The sequence below is a fragment of the Podarcis liolepis genome (assembly GCF_965112155.1).
Source record: "Podarcis liolepis genome assembly, chromosome: 2".
NCBI lineage: Eukaryota > Metazoa > Chordata > Lepidosauria > Squamata > Lacertidae > Podarcis > Podarcis liolepis.
Genome location: NC_139555.1, coordinates 78,935,996 through 78,956,578, shown reverse-complemented (window position 1 = coordinate 78,956,578; position 20,583 = coordinate 78,935,996). Strand labels below are relative to the sequence as shown.

The following is a 20,583-nucleotide window of genomic DNA, read 5'->3' as shown; positions in this document are numbered from 1 at the left end:
TGGACTGGCCAGCAGTCAGGCTGCCCACGGATTGAATTCTTGCCCTGTACTATGGCAAACTGTGGTTATTTTTGACTCATCTCATTCTGGTTGTTGTTATTGCTCCATTGCTTTGCCTTCAATCCTCGCTGCTAACACAGTAAAACATGGCTCCAAACCATGCCTTTCATTAGCAAATATTTGCCATAATTAGATAAAATTTGCAGAACACCGCAGTGTCTTCCAAACTAAAGGCTGAAAGCATGCATTTGGTTTGAACTGAGGAAGTAAATCATATCTCTGGAATTTAATGGAACAATACTCATTCATTCATTATACCCCGCCTTTTTCCCTGACGCGACTCAAGGCTGCTCACAGATAAGAACAAGAACTGTTAAAAACATAGAAATTGAATCATTAAAAACAACTGAGGACTGATAGAATTAAAACCATATACATATATAAAATATTATTTAAAACATACCAATAATTACAATAAAAATAGCATGGAACCAGCACTTTAACTAAAAGCAGTCAATTCACCAAAGCCTGTTGGAACAAGAAAGGCTTCAGCTGCCAGTGGAAGGACAGCAAGGAGGGAGCCAGTCTATCTTTCCCAGGAAAGCACTTCCACAGCCTGGGAGCAGCCACCAAGATGGCCCTGGAAGTTGCCCTGGAATCAGACAATAGGGCTTGGGTTAATATCGGAGCTAGAGCATATAAAGAAAATTAATAATTTTTAGATTTGTATTCAAACAGTATTATACTTCAGTTGCTGGGATCTATTTGTCTCAGGAGACAATGAGGAGTAGGCCTTTGGAGTGGGCCTTTGGGGGCAAGGTCAAGCTGTTGGAAGGTTGCAGCAGCTGAGCAGACTTCCGTTCCCACTGCCTTGTGGGACATCTTTGGGAGAAGAAAAGGCTAAAGAGTAAACCCAACCCAGAGTAGAGTCCCTAAGGCGATTGGATAGCATCTTGTATACTTCAGTATTCATTTTATAAAATGCCAATTGTTGTTTGCTTGCATGCAATTTGCAACTCCCACAGAATTTAAAATACATTTTACTTATTTCGGTTATCTTGCCTTTCTTCTGTTGATCCAAATACATTGTATATGCAGTTTCTAAGGCGGTTTACCATCCAGACACTGGCCAGACCCAAACTTAATTATTTTCAGCAGGTTTGCTATCTCATATGCTTTCATGTAATGCCTGGTTTCTGAAGACAAAACTAGATGTGACAGCAGGGGCAAGTTGTAGCTTTGTAAGGATTTTTCTTTGAGGCAGGGAATGACACAAGGGAAGGAGTTAAACCCAGCTTCAATTAATGCTGAGGCCTCAGTTGATTTGATCCCATCTCCTAAATCTGATATTAAACATCTAAGGAGAGAAGAGATGGAAGAGGATCAAACTCAGTTTGACCTTTTAAAAGCCCAGAGACCAGGACACCAGTTACGCATTTTAGATCTTGCTTAAACAAGTGAGCAAAAGTTGAGTGCCCTTGACCAGAACCAGCAGAGCTTTTCTACATTATCTTGTCATACTATTGCAACAATAACAACCCTTTACAAGCAGTATTTTTCATTAAGGTTTCACCTTGGAACGGTTTCTTGGCTAGAGGAATAATACAATTAGCTGCTTGCACGCCATATATCTGTCTATCTCTATCTATCTATCATCTATCTGTCTGTCTGTCTGTCTGTCTGTCTATCTATCTATCTATCTATCTATCTATCTATCTATCTATCTACTATCAGTGGTACATTATGGATGACATCCAAACTAGTGTGCCATCTAAACCTGCCCTCAAGTCCCTTCCTCTGTGAAAGAGACTTTGATTTTTCTGCTTCTTTCTTGGGGCTTTTTGTTCCCCCCTAACAATGGCAGGTCTTGGTATCACCCGGAAAGAACCCACTTAGGTTCAGGAAACTTCCTCAGTGACAGTCCATGAGATGCTGCCAAAAGAAGTATAGAAGTAGTGTGTGTTGGTAAACCGGGGGTATGGAGGCAGATGTGGCACTGGGTATATGAAATTAGGAGAGCATGAGGGAAATTATTATTTAGCAGGAGGCTGGAAGTTGTACATTTACCATGCTGTTTTCCTAAATTGGAAGATTGAGCATTTCTTTTTTTGTAGCATGTATTGCCTGCATTTTCCTTTCCAAACTGGTTAGCAAAAATGTACAAAAACAAAATAAATCCTTATTTCTCCTTCCTCTCCCAAACGTTCATTCACCATTTAACTTTTAAGAAGCTAAACTGTATACACTGGAGAATATTGTCATAGCTGCCACTGACAAAACATTCATATTATTATAGACTGTACTTACAGTGAAGAAAGCACCACTCTTCCTAAGCAGAGATATAGTTTCATGCTGAGCCATTGGCTCTCAAGGATCCTTTCCGTGAATGTAGCACTGGCATGTTTATTTCTTGAAAATATTACTGATTGTAGCTAGAATGCCATAAGCACTGTGTGAAATGCAGTTACCCCCAAAATGCAATTTCTATCCCACTAAGTACTGTGTGGTGTTTTATTTGTACAGTGGTGCCTCGCAAGACGAAAATAATTCGTTCCGCGAGTCTTTTCGTCTTGCGAAGCACGGTCCGTCACAACTGCGCCTCTTCAAGCGGCTTTAAGAAAAAAGCGCAAGACGTTTTCGTCTTGCGAAGCAAGCCCATAGGGAAATTTGTCTAGTGAAGCAACGCAAAACCGAAAAACCCTTTCGTCTAGCGAGTTTTTCGTCTTGCGAGGCATTCATCTTGCGGGGCACCACTGTAGTTTTTCTTGCATAGTTTTTCTGGACTACCCAGTTATCTTGGAAAGCTGGATATGTATAGCTGAGATGGTTTAATAAAGTCCAGTATATAGTAGCGTCTCCCAATTTTGTGCCCTCCAGATTTTTTGGGCTGCAATTCACTGGTGATTGGTCCTGCTGGTTACAACTGCTGTGTATTGTGGCCCCCTCAAAAAAATTGTTAAAAGTACTGTTACTACTTTAACAAAAGCTATATTAGCAACTGAGCAGATCCATTTTGATGTATGGCATTCTGATAAGAAAATGACTTCTTAATTTGGAATTGTGGTTTCTACTGGAGCTCCTCCATATGTTTCTCTTTCATCAATCCTGGTTGTGCATCCATAGGTTGCCCAAATCATTTAAATATTGTAATATTGATTTTGATGTTAGTGGCGAGTATGGGCCAAGTAGTTGTTTTCCAAGAAGTGGTGCCAAAGCCATATGCTTGGCAGCTGGTTCATCATCTTCTGGGAAGAATGGACTCATTGCAAAATTCAGCCCAAGAGAGAGAGCGAGAGAGAGATGGATATGTGCCATGAGTAACATGAAATGTGAAGTATGATATATGGTAAGGAAACTTTTAAAACGCTTCCTAAATTTGGCATAATTCTTTCATTATGACCACACCAAGGGACAGATAGGATTATCTATGTTCTCTATTACAGAAAATACTTTTCTAAATATTAAGACAATGTTAGACACTAATTGTGTCCAAGCAGCATTATAAATTACCTAAACAGCACTTCGTTTAGTGATATTCAGACTATGTTGGACTATTACATAATAGCCCTAATACAACAGAACCTACCTGCAATATCAGGCTTCTTCATGGCCGGTTCTGACTTTTAAACAGCTGTTCCAGTAGCTGAGACTGCATACTTACTAATTTTCCCAGTTATCAGGGCTCATCCAGACTTCTTTTGCACCATTCTTTCCAGGCACAGGTCTGTGCTTTAAAGCTTGAAAGTTCCATGTCCTGCATTTTACCGCTGAATCAAAGCACTGAAAACTCAGTTACTGTTTGCCCCAATTCAGTGGTAAAATGTGGTTTTTACTGTGGAAGTTGCCAGAGCAAAACAACAACAACAAAACCACCCAGACCTGTGCTTAGAAACGTGGCACAAAACAAAATCTGGATGAGCTCTGAGATTACCAGTCTAGGAGGGAAGGATTGGTAGGATAGTTGAATTCAGCTTCCCTCTTCCATTTAGCATGCCTGCCTCCTTGAATGGATTATGAGAGCTATTGCCGGTAATCACACAGTGATTATGTGGATACAGTCCTGGCTGATCAAGCTTTTAACTGTTAGGAATTCATTTGCAGCCCCTCATCCAGGTAGGAATACTTTTGTGGAGGTCTGTTTCTGCACACATGTGCCCTAGATGAATTGAAGTGACTATCCAGGACCATCAGAATTTAACAAGGAGAACTCTTCTAATAAACATTGAAAATGTGGCTTTGTGCATACCCAATTGCTACAGATTTTGTTGTAGTCTTGTTATATTATATAGGTATAGGTTAGATTATATAGGTAGGCACCTAAGGAGATATCTGAACAAATTATAAATGTTACTGGCGGTGGGGAGGGGAGAGAATTGGATTATAAATGGAAACGGTAACTTCTGCAGATTGCAGCTACCACCCACAGCGACTGGCCGTTAATCTCCAATATAGGGTTAAAATGGATAAACTAGCTAACTTGGTTAAATGCTAAGTAATTAAGAAAATCTTATAAAGAGTCTCTGTCACAGTGTTGTGGTATATATATATATATATATATATATATATATATATATATATATATGTTCTCCACTCCTGTTATCTCGCCCCCCCCCCAGAAAAAAAACAGATCAAAAGAACTATCACACACAATTATTGGCTGCTTTCTGAAAAAATATTTTCAATATTATGAATCTTTGATTATGAGAGTGTTAAAAACATGGTTATTGTTGATGTTAATAGTAAATTACCAAAGGGAACGTGATAATTCATCCATTCTTTCACTGAACAATACTTGAATGCTAAGGCAGTTGATTTGACTATCTTCTCCCCAGCTGCATATTGATACCTGCTGTCAGAAAGAACTAGGCTACAGTTATAAAGGCATATCCAAAGGTTTGGGCATCCAAACAGACTGAGTTAAAGTTCTTCGTTTGTCTCAACGTTCTTATTGGGGTGGGAAAGAGTTGGTCTGTCCTGTCCTACTTTTGAGGAATTTTAACACTGCATGCCAGCTAAGAACCATTGACTTCATTTGCCCATAACATCCTAACCGTGACTTAGAACAACCTTGGCTTAGCACAGAAGAGCAAAATTTTTGCAATCCCTAGGAAGGGATTGGGGCCACTTTGCTCCTCTGGTCATTCTGCTACTGTGCTAAACTATGCTAAATCATAGCTTGGATTAGCATGTCATCTAAACCTTGGCTGGTGGTTTATCTCTTTCTTCACAAATCTTGGATAAAGCTTATGGTTTGTCTGGAGAGAGCTAAACCGTGAGCCCGTGTTAGGATGATATGGTAAGTCAAAACATGGTTTCACACGGTATAGCAAGAGAACAACCAGTGGTGGAGCAAAGTAGCCACAATCTCCTCTCCGTGAGCTCACATATTACTCATACATGTTAAATCATGCTTGTGTTACATGCAGAAAGCATCATAGTGTTTATAGAAGTAGTCCACTGGGAACATATTGACTGGATTTTGAGCAGGTATGAAAATATCCCCATAGCACTAGTCATAATGTTGATGCTGACTGTTTAAGCTACATGCATATGATAGTACATTGCACTTCACTGGGTCTGGCAAGGGCCATAAAGAGACCCCAGAAAAGGTTTGAAGGTGTGTTTATATAGCCCATGCACCATAGGTTAGGCCAGGCATAACCAGGCAAACTTGACCCTCCAGATGTTTTGGGACTGCAACTCCCATCATTCCTAGCTAACAGGACCAGTGGTCAGGGATGATGGGAGCTGTAGTCCCAAAACATCTGGAGGGCCGAGTTTGCCTATTCCTGGGTTAGGCACCCCTAGCCAAATATAGCATCATGCAACAGAGCTAATTCTTTGGTTGGTTATTTCGGTTGGTTGGTGTATAAACTCCCACATATAGTAAATAAACTCTATATTCTGCCCAGGAGTATTTCTTTTTAAGTAACCAACCAGCTGGACTGATGGGGTGTTTAATCCCCTCTTTCAGTACCCCTAAATTGGCTATAGTTACTTAGGTTATTGGGGGTTTTTCTGGTTTTCGCTTGCCATGTGTCTCCATATGTTATGGCATATATTTTTTATAAAGTTCAAGTAAGATTTTGTGTTCAATCGTTCTTATTTTCCATTTTAGATAGTGAAGTTTATACTATGGTTTTGCATGTTGAATGTTCCTCTTCACTTCAGTAATCCCTGTGGTAATTTCTTTTGGCAAAATAATTTGCTGATTGTTTTAAGCCTAAAAGCTCTTTGACACTTAAGAGATTTGGGGCATGGATTATAAAGTGCTGTTTAATCTTCACCTACGGATCCATTGTCTATGGATTATTGATGCAGTTAAGTCATTATGTCTAAGTCTGAACCTTTTAAATTTTCAGACCTGAGACTGAGAGTATAAATTGAACCTACAAATTGAAATATAGAAGGCTCCCATCCAAGGTTCTTGTCGCACTTCTTAAAGTCTTAATTCCTTTATTTGTCTGCTCAGACAGTCTTGAGATAAACAATGCAGATCATTATGTGGTTTAATTGTGCAAACTAATAATTGTTTGGATGTTTTGAAGGGGCCCTTCTGGCTATCATATAAACTACATTGTACAAGTAAAGCCTTCCACCGCTACCCCTTTTTTTAATTCTGAGATCTCCTCCAATGGTAATCATAGTCTATTTGATCATAGGTGTGGTCATTTTAGAACACCAGCACCCTGTGGACTAGAACCTTGCCAACCTGTCAAAAGCATATTAACACAGATTACACAAGAATATAAAGTGACAATTACTTTTCTTAGTATATTAAGATTTTAAAAGGAACCTAAAGGAGGCATGCAGCAAATGTCTAGTTTCTTCTGACTTCAGCAGGGAAAATACATATCGTAGTTGCAATCTAGTGTAAAAATGATAACAGCACACAGAAGGTGGTTTCGTTCAATGGAGGCTTCCAGTAGAGGGAGAGAATATTTGCAAATTAGTCCCTTTCTCTTGTAGCACCTCATGCCACTTTCCACACTGTTCGCAAGAGGCTGCTAGTCATATGGAACACATTGGGGGATGCAGGTGGTTGCAGAGAAAAGGGGAAATTGTTTAAAATTGCCACCCACTCCAGAATACTCCATTGAGTACACAGGACACTGCCCAAGGACATTTCATTTCTGACTCATAAATGCATATTCTGTTATTTGGAGAAAAAAAGTTATGTTGCTTGATTGTGATCTTGCATCTTCTTAGTATTAAATAGATTGAATAATTCACTATTAGTAATATCTTAAATTATTCTGAAAATGCAAATGCCAGTATTTAAGTGCCAAAAGGAAACCACAACTTCCTGTTCAGTCGCCGATTGAAAGCAACTACTGCACATTAGCAACAAAATTAGTGTTGCATAATGCCATCAGATTTACTTCCTACTCTACAGATATGTTTAAGCGTGACCCTCTAGAGGGCAAAGCTTGGTTAAGCAATCCATATATTGAGTCAGAAACAAATGCAACTGTAGTTATTAGCTTTAGGCAGCGCCACTCACTGAACACTATTTAAATGCTAAATTCAGTTCCTAACAATAGCTAAATAAAACACTTAGGCTTGACTATAGTGAAATCATAGCCATGTTAATACTTATTGAGCAAGCATTGTCATTGTGCTTCTCAGATAACACATGATTCCAAGCATATGGGGCAGCAAGAGAAGTGTCATTCAAGGGAGCAGAGACCTTTGGACATTGGGTGGTGGAGCTGTGGGAATCAAGATCATGGGCAGAAGGCCAGGGCTTTGGCATAAGCACAAGGATCCTATGAATGTCACATGAGAGACACAAGGTGAATATTTTTTGCAGTAGCATGCTAGACAGATATGAGAGGGCTGAGATGAGATAATGGAATACCAGAGATAAGAAAGTTACAGTAGTAAAATCAAGAGAAGTTTATTTTATTTATGATGTAAAATTGTAGAAAAGGTAAATGTTCTGGAAGATAAATTAGCTGTAATTGAATTGTTCATGTTCCTGTTCTCGAACAATTTGGGGTGAAGATCATGGTATATACAGTTTTTTGCTTCTTCAAGAGACTTCAAGCAATTTTAATTTTAGTTTCAAGGTTGTCTGCTTCATAGGTAAAGGTACCCCTGCCCGTACGGGCCAGTCTTGCCAGACTCTAGGGTTGTGCGCTCATCTCACTCTATAGGCCGGGCGCCAGCAGACACTTCCGGGTCACGTGGCCAGCGTGACAAGCTGCATCTGGCAAGCCAGCGCAGCACACGGAACGCCATTTACCTTCCCGCTGGTAAGCGGTCCCTATTTATCTACTTGCACCCGGGGGTGCTTTCGAACTGCTAGGTTGGCAGGCTTCATAGTTTGCTTCATAGTTGGGTACAATTGTTTTTATTCTGTTTTCGTTCTGTGTTTGAGACATCTTGTCTTGAAATGGGCTACAATCCCTGCTAGGAGAAAAATGATAGCTTTATAGTTGCGTTAACCATAATATTATATTGTGTTGCAAACTTGGTTATAGTCCAACTGAGTAAATTTGATTTTGTTACATATGGCTTTGTTGCTGAAAAATAACTCCAGAACATTAAGCTCTGTTCAAAGGAGTGCTAAGCATGGCTCTGAAAGAAAGGAAATAGATAATAGTGTGTACTGAAATGAACAGCTAGAAACTACAGCCATGAACATGAAATGCATTGCTCAGAAAGCGAGATGCAGAATAGCTGGAGTTCAGTTGGAAGCAGTTTCTACAGGACCATGGACAGCTCTGAGCAAGCCGATGGTTGACTTCAACAGAGCAAAGGCTCAAAGTTTACATTATGCCATTTGTGTGCAAGAGTTTTCTTACACAAATAGCCAGCATAGGGGAAAGGGGCTGATCTAGATTGGAACCCTGGCATTGGGATAGGGGGTGTTAAGTATTTGCCCCCTGTGGATCCAATCCAGATTTGGCTTCCTGTGCCTGCTATTAGCACAAGAAATAAAAACATCTCTTACTCAGTTCAATGGGAGATATTTTCCACCATGCCAATAGCAGCTGCAGAGGGGCCAACTCAGATAAGAATCACAGAGGGATGCAGATGGTTCAAGACCCCTACACTGCTAGTGCCCTGATCTATTAGTGAAAGAATAATCTTGCACTCAAGCAAGAACCATGTTAGCAACATGTTTAGTTCTGCTCTAGGAGCAAATATTCTGGTGCAGGCCTTGATGTACCAACTTCCCCTTAGAGCAGGATCAACTGGAATCAAAAGTAGTATGCATAGGGCTTTCAGACTAGAGCCGATTAGATAGCAGTGTGTTTCAAGAACAGTCTGGTTTTCAATAATTGTTCAAAAGTATCATTGCATCTTGAAACACTTGTTTTTGATACATATGGTGCTCTGCACAAAGAGATTTTATGATATAGTCTTACCCTTAAGATGCTTATCATTTAGTCCACAAGGCCATTTGGCAGGAAGATAATCTTAGCGATACAAAATCCATTACTCTTTGAAGAGGTGCAGAAATGTATCGTTTGTACCCACAGCAAAACCATATATATATATATCCCAGTAACTGATCTCTCATATATCGCATTCTCCATCCTCAAGCTTGCATTTTTAATTTGCCTATTCCTCCCACTTGTACAGTTTGCTGTGACATCCAGTCCTACTGCCTTGGGAATCCTGATTGTCCTTTGCAGGGTAGGATATAAACTTAGAAATAAAATAAACTGGTTTGAGCAGTCGCTGCAGTCAAAGATTGCAAACCAGAATTGTAGTGTGTGTTGACTCTAAGACAATAGTAGGGAAGGGAGCTTTATGCTACTGGTGTGAAATACTAAGTATATTTCCTAAGGAGGAAAAATAGAACATCCTTTCCTCCTAATATTCTGAAGAGTATGCTGACTAAAAATTGTTTGTTTGTTTGTTTGTTTGTTTGTTTGTTTTTTAAAAAAATTAAATCCATGTAATTTTTTTCTTTATATGCAATATCATTTTGCTACCAAATCTCATTTTTAAAGGCTGATACTTATGAAAAGAAAAAAAATGTAGCAGCGAGAAAATAAAAATCAATATATGTTTATCATCCTATCTTCAAAAGTCTGAAGGCACAGATACATGCCTGTGACTCTAGTAATGTATACAGTTTTAATATTTCATGAATAAGATGAGCATCCAGTGGAGAATATATAAGATTATTTGCCTGAATCTGTCAAAAATCTACACCAGTGTTCTCTTTTTACTTAGTAACATTGAATTTTGTGTGTGCGTGAATGACATTAATCTTCACATTCTTTTGAAAAACTCATGAACATAAGAGGGGAAAGGAGATTATGTGATTCAGAAGCATCCAAAAGCATCCTTCATCTCCCCCTGCATCACTTTTAAATTGAGATTCACATGCAACATAGGAAGCTCAAAAGCTCCCTTCACATGTACAGAGCCTGGTCAGTCTTTTGGGATTCTTCTTGGGATTGCACCCTAGCTATTTAATATCCTTTTATTTTTCTTGATGGAAATACCATTATATCAGCTTTCCCTTGGATTTTATTGTATCCATCACTGTTCATTCAGTAAAAAAACACTACTTCGGCTTTGACTTTGTTGGCACTAAATGCATTTGATCACATTTGATTCTACAGTGTGTGGTGTTTTTTAAGAACACCATTTAATACTAAAACCTGGAATAGGAAACAAATGTGGATAGTATAATGTGCTGCTAGTATTCTTTGTCTGGAATTGGAGGGGGGGCGGTTAGCTAACAATGATATAATGTGGATAGATCAATGCTAAATACAACAAAAGGCATTTTATGAGTTGTGTGAGCATCACATAATAGAGGTCAATGTTATTTAGTGGGCTTCTGGCCACATAATATTCTCTGGACTAGAAGCGGCAAGTATAAATCAGAGACAAACTACACATGATGCTTGGCATATAGTTTACTCCAGCCTGCATGATTGTTCTTTAATTTGGAGGGCAAGGTATATTGGCACCATGGTGTGCAAGGCAGAGGGAATTTAACCCTTTGCCCTCACTGCAGTCATGATCAGTATTGAGAGCACAAGTGGCAGGCATTTGTGAAGCTAATTTGTGATGGCAAAGCATACGCATATCCCCGCACACATACACACACACACATATGAACACATTGGCTCTTTCTAAAAAAGGGGGGTGGTGATCCTTCTCCCTTGTCCACATCCCTCACTGGCTGTGCTCCACAACCTCTGCAAGTGTTTTTTGTTTTACTGAAATGTGTTCTTGGACTGCAATGATTTCCCTTTCTTTTCTGGATGGAGAGGGATGTCTGCAGAAACCTTTTGCTAGATTGTAATCTACTCTACAAAGGAAGAGTAGCACCTACTGCCTTGCCCGTTTTGTCTCTGGACCTGACAGTTTCTGTTATGTGGTCCCCATAAGGTTACTCATGAGGTAATTTGGCTCTGAAGCTCAGAAAGGTACTCCAGCCTCGTAATCAAAGTGAAATATTGCATTCCAGGAAAAACTGCCACTCATTTGTTCCTCAGAGGAGCGCCTAAAGGTTCATTCAGTCGTGTGGATACTGGCAGTCTACACTGCATTGGTTTTAATTGGTTACAAATGTACATCCCATTCCAACTGGTCTTTCTAGACCACACATAAGACCATTGTTATTTTCCCCTTGCTTGCTACTGTAGTGAAGGTAGCTTTACATCTGTCATTAGTAACAGCTTCAGGGTCAAAATGTACTAGTGAATAAATATGGTCAAGATCTGCTAGTGAATAAATATAGTGATAGACACCAGCTTCTGCTGGGGAGTTCAAATTGGTAATCTAATTTTTTACAATTTATTTTACAGGTCTGAAGGTGAAAGTTCAAGAAGCATCAGGTATGTATCTGTACAGTGTTTTTTGAACCTTTTTTATTACAACCACATGTCCTGCCTTTTGGCTTGATACTGAACCATCATTGATAAAACGATTCTTTTAAAAAACTACTTTACAGTATGAAACCTTTTTCTTTTACACTTTAATGCTTTAATTGTAAAATTGGACACCTCTGTTTTCTTAAACATGCCAAAGTTTTCTTTTTTAAAGTTAGGAATAACTAAAATAACATATAACATTGCATGTAAAGGAGGCTTTCTGTACTTGAAGGAAGCCAAGATTCTGCAACCTTCTAAGATCTCTTTGGTTTAGGCACAACATCCACAGACAGGTGTGCTTCACATGCAATTACATGTAATTTTAAAAAAAATTAAAATAGAATTTTTACTGGAATAATTCAACATTGATACATTTATACATACATATTACAGATATACAAACAGACATACATTTCATACAATCCTTAAAAATATTCATACATACCCACATTCAATCCCGCACATACTTCCTTTTCCCATGTAAAACTAATTTCCTATTAGATTAGATTTGAATTGCCTGCTGCCTTAAAAAAAAACCATTAGCTAAAGTATTTTCCAGATTACATACGCTTGAGAGATTTGAACGCTTTCATTTCCAGCTAAAGATATGTGTTGGGGTGTTGCCACAACTGTAAATCTTTTCACCTTTGGCTCTCTTCTAGAGGCCACCTTGTTCTTCGAACTGTAAGAATTGTAACCTGATACCAACTTGTTTTTCCATGCATCCAGTTAGGTTCTTTTGTATCTGCTTCTCCCTTATAGATTCTTTTGTTTCCAATGAGACTATAATTAGCTCTTTTATTCTTGCAGTTTGTGGTAGATCTGAACTTGGTTGTTCCAGTATGTGACTTTATCTATGATTAATTCTTGTTTTGACCTTTTTCACATTTAACAAATCTTACAAATGCTATGTGTTGGCTGGCAATATTTTTAATGGTCTCAGGTTTTCTTGAATTGCAGGAAAATAGTCCAACATTACTTGAGTTTCAAAATATGCATACACCATTTCCAGGGGTTAGTTACATTTTTATATTAAAATTGTTTTGTAAAAGCAATAATCATATGCTTACCTGTTGGAGCAGGTGTGTAGTCTCAGTGAAACATTTATGGTATTAATTTATTTTATATTGGTTTATCATTACTCTAAAAATATTCTGTAGATAGGCTGAATTACTTACATAGGTTATCAAATAAGGAGTAATGCAAATTTATATTAACTCAATTTCAGCATTTTTTAAAAATTGGTTGTTGTTGATTTAAACTTGTAGTTGGACATTATGAAAATATATTAATATGATTAGCAAATTGTCTGAGGCTGTGGATGTTTATTTAGAAATGAGCCCCACTAAGTTCAAATCAACATGCTTAAAATGGCAGACATAGGATATTTTTCTCACTATAGACTTAATAATGCAAACTTCAGGTTGTTTTACACCAGAGAACGTGTTTTCTGTGTTTTGCAACAGATATCCCAATTTAAAATTTATCAGTAAGATCTTTAAAAAGAATTTAAATGTCCATGAGTGTGAGAGGCTTATTATTATTTCAGTTTCTATATATCACACAGATACTTAATATTCATAGTCTCTTCTGCTGCATTGTATATTTGCCATCATTCATTGCTTTCCTCTCACATCACAGTCATTAACAGTGTGAGGTTTTACTAGGGGTATTTAATAAGTATGCAGTTTAGCAGAGTGATAATTAAGTCGCTTATTAAGGGCAAAGATCATGTTGCTGCTTCTGAGCAAAGGCAGGACAATACAGAAGGCTTGATTGCAGGCCATTTTATTTAGCTGGTGGCTAACGTGATATAAACTCCTCTAAAGGAAGTAGAAAACTAATGGCCCTGAACCAATGTAGAGTAGAAAAGAGATGCAAAGTACTGTAAGAATAGCTTTTATATCCGTTGAATAACTGGTAACCCTCTAATTAAAAGGGGAGGAGAAAGAGCCCCCCACAGATCTTAAGTGTGGCTTCTTTGTGGTTTACTAGCTACCAAATATTAACTAATAAAATAATTACTAGAGTGAAAGTAATAGAGTAAAGATACGTTTTCAAATGTTACTACTGAGGGCTTTTATTCAGTAATATAAAAGCTATATCTAACCTAGTCCACCATTCCAACATCCAAACACTATAGGTGTCTTATTAAGGATCAAATAAGATATATGTCCTAGTGCAAGGGGAGAACAGCAGCAAGGCTTGGATTGCTCAGGTACACTGGCAGAACCAACCCAGCACTGGTATGCTTGTGAACTTGCCACCACACTACCTTGCATCATCTCAGCAACTGGCAACACTGCTGTCGAGAGACCAGTGCCGCCCCATGTTGCTGGCTCCTCCTGCCTATGAGAGTCCCCTGGGCTGCCAAGTTGATGAGGTAGATATACTCATGAGGGACTGACTATGCTACTAGAAAGGTATGCATAGCAACTTCAGCTGAACCAACAAGCCTGCCACAATGAGCAGCAATGAGTCTATCTGCAAGTAATTTGCCAATTTTCCTATGTGTCACAGTGACTCTTCGTGACCCCCATGGACCAGAGCATGCCAGGCACTCCTGTCTTCCACTGCCTCCTGCAGTTTGGTCAAACTCATGTTCGTAGCTTCGAGAACACTGTCCAACAATCTCATCCTCTGCCGTCCCCTTCTCCTTGTGCCCTCCATCTTTCCCAGCATCAGGGTCTTTTCCAGGGAGTCTTCTCTTCTCATGAGGTGGCCAAAGTATTGGAGCCTCAGTACCAGCCCAGATTAATGGACAAGCTGTGGAGGGCAAGATACATTTTATCACATCAGGCGGACTTGCCCAGGGGTTTATAAGGTTTGGAATAAGGTTTTCAATTGATTACAGGAGAGATGTTGGCACGAGATCCACTTATGGCACTGTTGTCCATTATCAATGATGGTGACAAAAAGATACTTTACAGGAGTTAATGTTTTCCATTTTTATTGGGGTCCATACGGTGGTAGTCTGAAATTCGAAATTTGTAACAGCTAATTTGCTTGGAGGGGTGGTATTCTCAGATTTCGTTGGTGGCATTTATGTAAAAATAACTTGTCAGTTGAATAAAGAAAGGATTCAAGGGGGGAAAGGTTTTATTTGAAATGGTTTTGTTCTATTAAATATGGGTCTGTCAGAAAGCATGATGGGCTTTCGTCATCAAACCATGTGGCTTTATGGAGTGATATTAGAGACGGATTGAATTAATTTTTCTTCCTCTTTACGCTTGGCCAGTTGATTACTTCTGTGATGTTTTCCTGAATGCTTCACTTAGTGCTTATTTGTTCACGTGTTATGAATTGTATATTTAAGGGAGATTTTGTGAGTTACCTGTTTTGCTACCTGTTTTGCTCCTATATTTGCGGCAACAAAACATATAGGTATATATGCTTTGAGTCTTTTTTATTTCTTTGCTTGTTTTTCTTTGATATGGAAAGTCTTAATAACCTGTTCTTAATGCCCTGATAAATTAAATAAATAAATCAAGTAAATAATTAGTGCTACAATAAACTTCAACACGAAGAAGAGATGTGAAAGATGTTCCTGGTTTCACTAGTAAATTTGGGTTTCTTGGTACCCTTAATTAGTAGTACAGTACAGTGGAACCTCGGGTTACGTACCGTCCTCCTTACAAACGCTTCAGGTAACGAGCTCCACTAACCCGGAAGTAGGTGTTCCGGGTAGCAAACTTTGCCCTGGGATGCAAGCAAAAGTTGTGCGGCAGCGGCAGCAGGAGGCCCCATTAACAAAAGCATGCCTCAGGTTAAGAACGGTTTCGGGTTAAGAACGGACCGAATTAAGTTCGTAAATGGAGGTACCACTGTAGTAATAGTAGTAGTAGTTGTCAGTGTGTGTGTGTGTGTGTGTGTGTGTGTGTGTGTGTGTGTGTAACTTCTAGCCAAATCATTGCTGTATTATTTTGACCTTGAATTTTCAACCATGTTTTTGTTAACATATTTCAGTAGATTAAATACTTGCATGCACACCTGAAGAGATGAGTAGGCATTTTCACTTCTTTGGCATGCGAATCAAAAATGTGAAGGCACCTTCATGCTGCTTGAGAATCTGGTCATTCATGTGTGAAATAAACATCAGTATCGCATAACCGAGATATGAGTTGAATTTTGGGGGATACTATTATTAGAGAATTCACTTGAGAGCAGGAGATATGCAAGGTCATGCACTTTACGTAAAACATTTATTAATATTAATAACCCTGTAGTGGAAGACTCAAGTTGTCCCCCTAGGTAATTTCACACAGGGCTATCTGAGTAGACATTCGTCAAAATATCTATATCAAAGTGTTAACAAGCTAATGATAAAAAGACGTGCTTTGGTTCCACAGAACTGACCCCGTACAAAATGCTTCGTAAGCAACCATCTTTGTACTTTGTAGAACAGAAAGAATGTGAAACGAGTGGTCTTTCAGCTGAATAGATGCTTTATTAAGCATAAAATCAGTACATACAAAATAGCTTCCAAAAGTATGTTCTTATTCTGAACTTTATACTAAAATGAATAAAACTATGTTTTAAGCATTCAGGTAAATTATACCAGCAATCTTGATTTGTAATTTCTAATAACAGAATGATGTCACAATCCAGTTAAGGTGAAATGCTTTTAAATCACATGGCTTTCAATGGGAGATTTAAATGTGATTAGTTTACTTCCACTGTGTCATTCTGTGACACACTCCCTCAGTGAAGATGTGGGAACAGAGCAACATGACTGAGTCTGGGGCGATTTAACCTGGCCTCTCCCTCTCAACAACAACCAAGAATTGAGGGTTCTCTATATGTGGTGGCATATAATATAAACGCACAGCAAGGACTGTTGATGGTAGGCTTCATTTGACAACTTGTTCCCTGAACTAGATATATTTTAAAGCCGGGGCACAATGAAAATGGAAACTATTCTTATTAGCAAACATTCAAAGAGGGATAAAGCTTGATCGTTTTACTAGTAAAGGCACAGCACTTATTTTATTTCAGAAACACTTGTTTCAGGTTTAAAAAAGAACTTCTAATTCTCCACAATAGAACTGTTTCTATTAAAACAATTTCTTCCTAGAATGGCTTCCTGCTTTTTACTCCTTCTACAAAACACCTGTAGCCCCATTCTACATCCTTTTCCTCCACCTGGGAAAATTAAAGAGGTTTATCCTGCCTGACAAACTCCTAAGTACACCTAGCTACTTCCGTAGCTGGGCCCTGACTGCCAGTTAAATGGTTAGGTTTTCTCCTGCCTGGCTGTCTCTCCTCCCCTGCCATGATTGGCCAAGGGTCTCCAGGATGATAACCCCATAGTCCAGAGGTTTTCAACCTTTTTGAGTCCATGGCTCCCTTGGCCAACTACATTTCTACTGCTCCCCTGTGGGGAAATGCTCCCTGAGCCTCAAAAGCCCAGTTATATCACCCTTGCCTGCAGAGCCAGCAGTCCCTCACCCGTTTTTGAACACCCTCCCTTGTGAAGTGTTCCCTCAGGCTCCTCTTCCCTCTCCTTGGAAGTACTCTGGGCAGCCGCCACCATCACTCCTGGTCTCTGAGACACCAGCCCCACTCCAAAGAGAGGTGCCTCCTCATGCCTCAGGGGTGCCTCAGGGGTCTGGGAAGAGGATGCCCCCAGCCTTAGTGGCCTGACAGAGACTGGCCAAAGGTGAATGTGAGGCCAGCACCTTACTCACCTTGGGAGGCAGCAGTGGGCACCGCCAGGCCTGCTTGGTGAAAAGGCTCCCCTTTGATGCCGGACACTCAGCTCCCAGGCAGGCCTTGCACACAGCAAGCACAAGAAAGGCCAGCGCGGCGCCTGCCTGCCTGCCCAGCCTTCCACTTGTCTGTCTTTTCCAAGCAGCAAGAGCTGGCAGACTAGCTGGCCAGGCTTCCTTACCCGCTTGCTTGCCTGCTTGCTTGCTTACTCAGCTCCTGGCAACCAGCACCCCCTGGCCAGCCCCAGAGTCACCACTCGCCTCCAGAGCTTGTAGCTGGGACTGCTGCAACAAACACCTATACAAGCCTTTGGGAGGCAGAAACATGAGCGGGCATCAGAGGAGGTAGGGAAGGAAAGAGGGGCAGACACCAGTGTTGCCTGCTGCACCCCTGACCATCATTCAAGGCACCCCAGGGAGCCACGGCACACTGGTTGAAAACCACTGCAATAGTCTGCCTCACATACCCCTAATGATTAAAAGTGGAACAAATGGGAAATGGCATGAGAGAGTTTTCTATGATGAATAGGGACAAAGCAAAGTAATGTTATAGGTGTGCCCACTCTGGAATAACCACCTCACTGTGATTTGGAAGATACTGGCTGACTGTTTCTGAAAACTCACCTGATTGCTTAGGTTTTTGCTGACCTTTAGCACTGACCTAATTACCCTATATTGTTGGCATCTAGCAATGTTTTTATTGTATTGCTTTGTGTTAATGTGTTTTCATATTTTTAACTCTATAAACTACCTCAACAGTATTTATTAATGGCAAATGGTATATAAATATTATTAAATAAATATTTTTCTTACTCCTGTTAATTTGTTATCTTGGCCAACATAATTTTTCAAAAATTCATTTTCAGGAGTATATGATGGTCCCAATACATTCTGAAACACGTGAATTAATGTCTTATAACATAGATGCAAAGAGCTAAAATTTGTTTTAGACTCTCAAATGTCCATTTTCAGATATTCAAATGCTTGGTTTCTTGCGTATTCTCTGAATAGGCATTGTCTATGTTTGGTGCCCAATTATTTTTTATTTCAATATTTATATGACAGCTGGCATTTTGTGGTGTTTTAATAATTGGCACACAAAGATATTTAGCATTTGACAGTATAGATAGCTGATAGATTATGGGAGGCAAAGGAGTCTGCATTTCTGCCATCCAAGCCCCTGTATGCCACAGAAGATTATTTCAGGGAGTATTGGACATAACACCTAGTATTCCCTTGTGGCTTTGTATTTGTAGAGGAAGCCTAGTAGTCTTTGATCCATTATTTAATAGAGTATTCCCTGAGCTACTAAAGAACCTGGGGATCCATGGAAGATATATCAGTAGTTTTCAACTGTCATATTTGGCAGGTTTTTATCATGGTTGGCATGCAAGTGTATTCAACATTTGGCAGTTGATGTGTAACGATATTCTTTATAAAGCTTTTGATCACACACAGTGCGATTTAGTATTGGACAGCCTGTGATAGCATGCAATGCTAATTAGTGTTTGACAGTTAAAAATTTCTAGCCTGCCAAAAACAAAAAAATTCTGAGCTTAAAAAGTTAGCATTCAAAAAGTGGGTGTGAATTCTGCTTTGTAATTTATTATTCAAATTTTTATTTTTTATTTTTATTTTTTTTAAAAAAAGATTTTTATTGATACAACAAGGGAAAAAAACACAAATACCAAATTACACAAAGAATAACCATAGACACATAATTTTCTTAGAAAACAATAAAACATATATTGGTCTTAACACTAAAGACCCAACCTCCCGTCTATTTCATATTTCAATTTCATATTACTTATTGCCAATACACACTTATTATTCAAATTTTTCAATGAGAATGATGGAATTTTGCTTCTATGCATTTTTGTCCCAATTTAATATTATATCCATTGTAACCATTAGAGGCAGTATCTGTCGTAACATTCTGATGCTGTTGGGTGTAACAACAAAAAACTCAAAACTAGAACTGCATTTTGCCTACAATAAAATTTGAGGTGAATATGGATAGTTCTGCTTGCATAAGTGAAATTGTGTAAAGTGGGGAGCACCCTCTAAAAAGCCTTTAAATGCCTATTTCCCCCTGCCCTTCAGTACTCTCTCCTGTTCTCTCTCCAAACCAGACCAGAATGCCTAGAGTTAAAGCTAAGCTCTGAGGCTGGCTGGATGATGCGAGGGAAAGTGGTGACTTCTGCTGCTGTTGTGCTACTCCACATGCCAGCTGTTAGATGGGGAGGCTCAGCAGCCTAAACAAAACCCTGCTGCAACCTGGGTCTCTTTGGGGCTTCCTCTGCTCTCATTGAAATCCTCTTCAGGCTCTGGGGAGGATCTCATTGCCAGTCACAAGGACGCTCCAGCAGTCTCCCACTATTTCCGAATATGATTCTATCTATCTATCTATCTATCTATCTATCTATCTATCTATCTATCTATCATCTCCCAGTGCTGTGCATATATGTGAATACGTGTAAAGGGGGGAGTGCCTGTAATATATTTTTAATGCTGAGCTAAGAATTTTATTGAGAACTTTGAGCACAAAATGTTGGGGTGTAGGAGAGAAAGGAGTGGCCAGCTCCCTGGCAAATAGGGAGAGATTTGTCATGGGAAAACTCATTTCCTGCATGCCTGGGATGCAAGCAATTTCCACTCCTTATGGATTGAAAAACACACACCCCATTTTGCTGCCTATAAATTGGGCAGTAAAGCTGGAGATTATTTCAGGGTCACCATAGATATGTTTGCAAGTTATTCAAATAAAACTTCTCACTGCTTGTATTCTATGAAGAGCTGTGATATATCGCTCTCTCCCGTACCCTTATACTAAATAATAAATATGAAAGCATGTGTCTGAGAAAGTCTATTTACATTTTGTTATTGCAGAAATATATTCTAAAGCATACAAGACCAAACTCCATTAAATTTATTATGGGAATGCATAGTGAAAGCAGAGACTTGCCCAGCTCATTAAACACATTTTATTGCTTCAAATAAAACGTGACATATGAAAGTGATTG

General features: G+C 39.2%; 2 protein-coding genes across 11 annotated transcripts in view; one reads left to right on the top strand and one right to left on the bottom strand.

The window, feature by feature from the left end:
- Positions 1 to 20,583, top strand: part of IQSEC1 (IQ motif and Sec7 domain ArfGEF 1) — a gene marked incomplete at its 5' end in the record, with an annotated part of 298,180 nt that overhangs the window by 42,568 nt on the left and 235,029 nt on the right. For all 10 annotated transcript variants that reach the window (XM_083489190.1, XM_083489202.1, XM_083489191.1 and 7 more), the window contains one exon: positions 11,787 to 11,816. In XM_083489190.1, the coding sequence (XP_083345316.1) occupies positions 11,787 to 11,816 (30 nt within the window). The remainder of the gene's footprint in view (positions 1 to 11,786; positions 11,817 to 20,583) is intronic.
- The window catches only part of CFAP92 (cilia and flagella associated protein 92 (putative)), a 332,392-nt gene continuing 315,978 nt past the window's right edge, over positions 4,170 to 20,583 (bottom strand). Inside the window, exon 21 of the mRNA XM_083489177.1 lies at positions 4,170 to 4,179. The gene's annotated coding sequence lies outside the window, so the exon portion shown is untranslated. The remainder of the gene's footprint in view (positions 4,180 to 20,583) is intronic.